The sequence below is a fragment of the Symphodus melops genome (assembly GCF_947650265.1).
Source record: "Symphodus melops genome assembly, chromosome: 4".
Lineage (NCBI taxonomy): Eukaryota > Metazoa > Chordata > Actinopteri > Labriformes > Labridae > Symphodus > Symphodus melops.
Window position 1 is genome coordinate 23083966 of NC_136694.1, and position 7522 is coordinate 23091487.

The 7522-nt window shown below is 42.4% G+C and overlaps 1 protein-coding gene across 1 annotated transcript; it reads right to left on the reverse strand.

Annotated features, from left to right (window-relative positions):
* Positions 1 to 1246: 1246 nt before the first annotated feature.
* Positions 1247 to 7522, reverse strand: LOC306822144 (cytochrome c oxidase subunit NDUFA4). The gene is made up of 4 exons (XM_079340914.1): positions 7135 to 7522; positions 4263 to 4348; positions 2843 to 2906; positions 1247 to 1909 (listed from the first exon to the last, which is right to left on the reverse strand). Exons 1-4 carry the CDS (start codon positions 7174 to 7176, stop codon positions 1853 to 1855), a joined length of 249 nt encoding a protein of 82 aa, XP_079197040.1. The 5' UTR covers positions 7177 to 7522; the 3' UTR covers positions 1247 to 1852.

The following is a 7522-nucleotide window of genomic DNA, read 5'->3' on the forward strand; positions in this document are numbered from 1 at the left end:
GCCCGGCTGATTACCTGTCAGCAGGTTTTGTGCATCTGACACAAACACACAAATACACACTAATCACCACCCAGCAACAGACAACACCCACTGGGCAGGTCGCTGTTGCTGTTTAAAAGCACACACACACACACACACACACACACACACACACACACACACACACACACACACACACACACACACACACACACACACACACATAAATGGGCCAATGCAAGGTCTGGAACATAGATAGTCTATTAAGGGACGTATAAGGAGAACCCAGGGGTCTACCATTGAGACAGTTTGTGTGCCATTAGAACTGATTTTATGTTGTCTGGTGTCCATTGGTACAAAGAGCAAATTCTTACACACACACACACATATACATTCATCATTCAATGAACTGTGTACTATGGGAGAAATGTAACTGTTGAGGACTATTTGGAGAAAGTAGCAGCTCTGCAACTTCACACTGCTCTGCTTTATACTGGAGTCGAAGTCATATTTTGGTCTGTCTGGACTTGCATGTCTGAAGTCTGCTTTGAAAGAGTTCTATGACCCACGCACATATTCTTCCCTCACCACTGACTTCTAGTTGTGTAACTTACATGTCTCTACAGCACTCAATGCTAATTTGATGAGCTCAGTTAATGTTTTTTTTTTTCACCCAGGGATCTAAAAGATTGATTTTGTGTTTTTATCACGTCTTTGAGTTTATTGACAGTCTTAATTTCACAAAGTTGAAAATGTTCACCTGCCTCTTCTCGCAGCTGATGAGACACATATGGGGTAGACAGAACATGAACTTTGACCTCATTTTATCAGATCAGGAAATTGAGAAATAATACAGATATCTGCTTCTCTCTGAAAACACTCCTGAATGAAATCATTAAAACATGAAACTCAAAACTCCATCTGTGAATAATAAATGATGTTACAACCCGGCTCAGGAGGTCACAACAAAGTATGGGAGACCACACAGTTTTTAAGTTATTCAAATCTTTCCAGTATTTATTTAACTCTATGCAACGAATCAAAGAACACAGTCAGTAAATCAGTGGTGGTTGCAATGTTGAATGTGTGAAGTGTTGACCCCGAGTGAGAGACAGAGCCAACTTTAATCCTCAGGCCCAGCCTGCTCAGGTGTATCAGATCACATTAATTGGCTCCACCCATCTCTGCTTGAAGACTACCTGAGAGAGGAGAGATACAAAACAGCAGGAAGAGCACTGACACAGTCAGGGGTCGTCACAATGAGCTCTAAGGATAAAGATAAACTTTATTGATTACCCAGTGGGGGCGGAATTTGGTTGTAACAGCAGCTCCAAGAAAACAGGAAATATAAACAGCATCAATAGCAAAAAGTTAACACATGAGCAGACTGTTCATCATTGGACGTGTTAGTATCTCTGACCGCTCCTGCAGCACGTGTTTATAACGCAGACCTGACAGAGTCTGTGTGGGAAGGCTCAGAGACTTTAGCAGGCTGACGTTACCAATGTTAAGTTACTGATTGTTGATGAATGCAGACAGTGAGAGAAAAAAAGGAAAAAAAATGCAAATATTCCCATGCAGGAATATACTTGGCTAACTATTCTCCCAAAGTTAAGCAATTCATTATTCATTGCATAGCCAGTGTGTAAGTATCAATTTAAATCTCCTTGTGGTTCCTAAGCACAGTAGTGCGTTGAAGAAGCAGTCTTCTGACTCGTGCAGTCTTTAATAGCTTTGATTCACCATCCTACGTTGGTAATTCAGAGCTTTTGTGCTTCATGTGAGATAGAGAAAATGTTGAGGAAGACGTTCTCTTAGGTGACAGAAGGAGCTCATTCCAAACTCATCGCCCCTGCTGTTGTGTGTAGGACCTTTAGAAGTCAGGGCCCTCTTTCTTCAGGTTCTTGTAGTCAGTGTTGACGGCCACAAACTGTGGAAAGCAGGAGGAATACATTTAAATCTGCTTTGCGTAAATTAAATGAATCAGCGCTGTCCTTAAGAAGACTGCGCGGTGAAAAAAAGTGGCAGGGCTTAACATTTCTCCCGATACAAACACAAACACACATGAGCTACACAAACAGTTGTTGCCTCTGGTTGCCTTTCACAATACTTCTTCCACAACAGTTTGCATACTGAATGGTTTTATGTGAAAGCACGTACATGTGTTCTTTACAGCCCTCCCACCATGAAAATCAAACATTTTTGCACTAGTGACTATTTCCTCCCTGTGTGTTTTTCTTTAAATGGTCTTCCATTAATATCATCCCCCCCCCCCCCCACACACACATTACGATCATTGTTTGGACTTCAGTGGAATTTCGATGCGAGACCTTTGCCTTGCTATCGAGAATTAAACATGCCGTGTCGTGACCTTTTGTCGGCAGAGACTTTCATTCCACTGGCAAGCAGCGCGGCCTTGACGCCCCTCAGAAAATCCTCTTTTTTTTCTCTGAAAAACACATCATTCACGGCTCCTCTTCAGGGAGCTGTCAGTCGGTTGTTTTTCTGCTCTATTCTGGGTCAGCGTTGTTAATATTTTCATTAGGCTGTCTGCAGCTCTGGCCTTGTTCAAGAGGTACAGCAAATTATTACAGATCTCTAAAAGCTCCTGGTTCCATCTGCCTTAATTTGCTTTGAAATACACTTTGTTTTCCTTGTGTTTGGACAGGAGGGCGCCAGATAGCAGCCATGTTGATTTGAGATTTTTTATTTTTTTTTCTCCTCCATTTGTTCGTCCAAATTTTTTTTTCAGGTTGATGATGGATGTGAGAGTGTCAGGGACACGTCAAAACTGTCTTCCCAGCCGACATAATGACTGTAAGCAGGCGTACGGTTAATGTTTTATTTAAAAGAGATGCTGCACCTTGTACTGGTAGGTCGGATGGAGCTTGGTCCAAGGCTCTGGGTTGTTCTTTTTATCCCAGAGGCTGCTCATATGGAGAGATTGAAGAAGACATGAGGAGGAGGGGAAAAACATGAATTAAAAAAAACAAAACGAGAGACAGAAATACAGATGAGCAAATCCGAGGAAGCGAAGAGCGACACGGAGACAAGAAAGAGCTGTGAAAGTTAGATGTTAAATGTTACCGATTTAGGAGTGTGGGGAGAACAAAGAAGCAGAAGGACGGAGACAAATGGAAATAAATTCATACATGCTGGCTGGGGACTCGAGTTTGAAAAAAAAAAAAAAAATCAAGTGAGGTGATTATTAGAGGAGGTGAACTCAGCCCAGTGACTTGGCGGATCTCCTCTGTTCATTAACCAAAGTCTGGATTTCACTGCTCTCCACTGTGCCCACCCCCCCTTTCCTCTGGCAGCACGTATCGAAGCAAATGCACAAACAAAGAGAACGGGAGGCTGATGGCGAGGCGGGCACGTCTCCCTCTCTCCCTCCATTACCACAAAAACACTGCGCGGTCTCTGAGGGAGAGGAAACTGACCGCAGCACTCATCCCCGGCTGGTGATGAGGTCATGCGTTATGGCTGACCCTCAGAACAAGTGCCTCTGTGTGGCCCAAAATAGGATCTGAACAGTACACATTTACTGTTTATGTTCAGTCTCTGAGTTCACTGTTCATTCCAAGTATCACAGCCTCTGAAAATATTGTCATTTTTCACAGGTTTGTTAGAAACTACAATCCAACCCAACTACAAGTGTAAGCGAACAAGCACAGTCTTCATTTTCTTTTTCTACGAAATCTTTAAAACAGGAACGGTACATCCTTTACTCAATTTACATGAGTATGAAATGGTAAGAGACCATATCATAAATTGCTCCCTACACAATAAAAGCCTTGTTTTGGACATACCTTACTTCTAACACATGAGAAAATTGCTAAAAGTCCTTATTCAGAACTGCTTAACAAAAAAGAGTAACCCGTCATTTCCACAGTCTGTGTGCGCTGCGTACGGCGCTCTTGTTCCCACTCTAGTCAATGATTGTGTTTCCACAGCATGCGCCGTCTCTGGAGTGTGTCGGCAGCTCCGCTCCATAAGAGATTGATTTAGCAAGGAGATTCTGAAACCAGGAGAGTGCTGCGTACCTGCTCTTGATGAACTACTAAAACCCCATGCAAAGCAAAACGTATCTTTGAGAAAGTCAGTTCAGTCAGACGTCTGACATTTAGAATAGTTTGAGGTTGAGGTGTTTATTTCCAGTCACAAAACATTTCCGTGTTTGGCGTCTCGGCTCAGAACGTGCTGACTGTAAAATCTAACAATAACAATGGCAAGTTGGAGGATTACAAGAAACATCTCCAACTGTAGACAAAGGACAGTCTTACGTGACATGGGGTCCTCTTGCCAGACGGATCAGATAAAGACTGGCCCCTGTGATGCCCAGAGTCAGGAAGAAAAACTGTGGGATTAACTGTGAAAGAGGAGAGAGGGAAGGAAGGGAGGGGAGGAGACGAGAGCAGAGGAATACGTTAGTCCAGGACCACAGAGACTCATGAAGGTAAACAAACACATTCCATCAAGTGGTTGGATGTGATATGTAGCATGAACATACACCTGTGAGAGAAATACACACACACACACACTTGCGCACATACACACAGGTAGTTGTTATTCCTGTTTTTCTTCTCCCTGCCCTCCTCCATATGCATGAGGTCCAGGCCATGTGTGCGGCGGCTCACTGTCAGCCTGGGTTGAACAGGCAAGGACGCGGTGGAAGAGAGAGCTGCTGTGTTTGTGTGTGTGTGTGTGTGTGTGCGCGTGCCAGCCTCTCCTCTTCTACACCATACCTTTCAGACTGAGCGACAGCCTCACACACATTACGCAAACATGCTGGTTTGAAAGCATTCACAATCGCTCACACACACAAACACAGACACACTTTTATTTGATGTTCTGGGATGTGATGATGACAGGAATTAAAATAGAAAAGCACATTAAGGAGACAAGGGGATAATGTGATATGTCATCTTAAACAGCCAAAGCTTAGCCGCGTCAATCCTCTCGCTGCGTAGCATCTATTCATCAACACATATTTGCTATTAGAGACTCTGTGTACGAGACAGAGAGAGAGAGGGGGAGAGTGAGTCACGCCACCACTGAACAGCTGTTCTCAGCCCACACAGATCCAGTGAAGCTGTAGAGAGATGACAGTTTGATCAGGTTGAACTGAAGGATGTCTCTGCTCAGCTGTATCCAGACATCTGTCTTCTGTCTGATTGCGTTGCCACTTGCTTTGTAGTTGATTAAGAGAACGTCTTGTGATAAAACTTTGATATTCACGATCTTAAAGCTGCTGCTGCTGAGAGATGAAGGACATTCTCCTCCCTCTGCTACACACACTCGCATCACTCAGAAACAACTATTCGACAACTCTTGAGCTGAAAAAAAAAATACGGTTTGATAGCACGCTGCTGCTCGTATCAGATTTGTTAAGATTCTGAATATGGCTGTCGATAACAATTTTTTGGATTGCGGACTGGAGCACTTAACAATTCAAATCCTGCCAAAAGCTTCCATGTACTTTCTATTGATGGTTGTTTTCCCTTACCTCTGAATTCTTGTTCAATTTCCTGTGAACATGAGAAAGGATACAAAGGCACCATCATGCCTACTGCTAACCTGCAGCTGTATGCTGGAGAGATCACTCATGGCCCAACATTTAGAACAAAATATTGCTGTTTTGCCTTTTCCAAATGACACAGTATAAAAAGCTGTTAACATGCCGCTGTGCGTGAGAAAGGATGAGTGTATAGAGACTGTAGAAGAATGGATGGGAAGTACGATGAGCAGATAAAGTTATTTGCACACAAACAAGTAAATAAACAAGTAATAGTAATAGAATAAAGCACAATGCATACCTCATATTAGAACAACCAAAGCTAGTCAAAAATCGGTACTGCAATCCAAATTGATAACATTACAAACCGCTGTCTCCCCCGCCTACTCGTCCTAAGAGTCCATGTACACACAAGTCGCCATTTCTCAGGCACTGAAGCTTAAGTGTTTAGCCAGCTCTGCACTGGTCTTGAAACCTTTCTGCATTCTTACCTCTCTATATGCACCTCCTTAAAACTGCCTACTTCTCTTGTTTAAAACCCCCCCAAAATAAAACAGACCATTCAGGACAATATTCTAAACTGAGAAGAAGGACATACTGGCTGTTGCACGGTTGTCAGAGAAGCCTGCACTTAAACGTAGCATGTTTCCTTAATGTCAGATATCTGACATATTGCTTCATTAATAAGCCTCAGGCAATAAAGTTTCCAATGCATACACACACAAACGTATACTTTAACAGAAACACTTGTACTGTACACCTACAATGCACACGTTGTTATACCCTGACAGCAGACCCTCTACTTAATTGAAACCATAAACAGCCACACTTTAACACACAAACAACTCAGCTAGCTGACACATGCTAAGTAAACAGCAGGACAGGCCTGTGTGCTGTCTGCTCTCTAGTGTAAATATCTTCATATCCATCTACACGAGCGAGTGTTTTACCTTCTACGTGTCAACCTGACCGATATAGGAGGTGTTTTATACTTGCTGGAGTTCGATACTGTTGCTGCCCTTATTACTTTTTTCTGGTGCTCTGCCAAGCCAACTCTGTCAATCCATGAATTTGGGTCATCCTCCGCATAGCTCTGAGGCGAGAGGAAAAACAAGCACTGACAGCTTATGTGACTTTCTTTTCCTTTCTTTCTTTAGTCATTTCGACAGGGACAAAGCAAATGAACAGATCTATGATACAATTAAATCCTGTGAAGGCTTGGCACTTCTGTACTAGATTCAGACAACCAGTACTTATTTTAATAAATATAAACAAAGACTAAGAACACAAAGAGCCACCTCCTTGAGTTGAAGCGTTCATCTTCATCTCTGTAATTTCATTCAATTTACAAACGTTTATATACGTTTAATAGCTAGTCTGGCTGAAATGTTATAATCATTTTTTAATTTCTGATCTGACAACAGATGATTACTTCATGACTTGCCAGTCTGCCATCATTCCCTTTTAATAATCCTTCATTGATGTTTTTCTTTTTTGTCTAAAAAGTGTTTGAAATTGCTCGTCTTGTAAAATCCTCTTACAAAAAGTAAAGTTTACAATATAAGCTCTTGCATTCAAAGTGTAGATGCTGTGGATATAACAAACGTTACACATTCCATAGGTGACGTCATGCAACCTACCCCTGGATGCTTCTTCGCATGTTGAAACATCGTCCTTATCATCTTTGGTGTTCTTCAAAGGAATCAACAGAATATACTTTAAAAAGTGACGGCTAAAGTTTTGCTACAACTATTTCCTCTGTGTATTTAAACAACGAGCTGTTTGTAGGCTGGAGTAAATGATGTTGTCCAATGCAGTGAAACCTGTTGCCAACTGTCCCGTCCGCTCCATCTCTCCCTCCCTCTGATGACTGAGAGGGTCAGAGGGGACAGGGAGGAGTGAGGGGAGATAGGGTGAGACACTACTAATCCTCATAATCACATTTGTTGAGGACACTCTATGTTTCCTCTGAGGCTCATTGGACACTCTGTGTCCTAAAGTGTTTCGTTACACAACTAAAACAAAGCA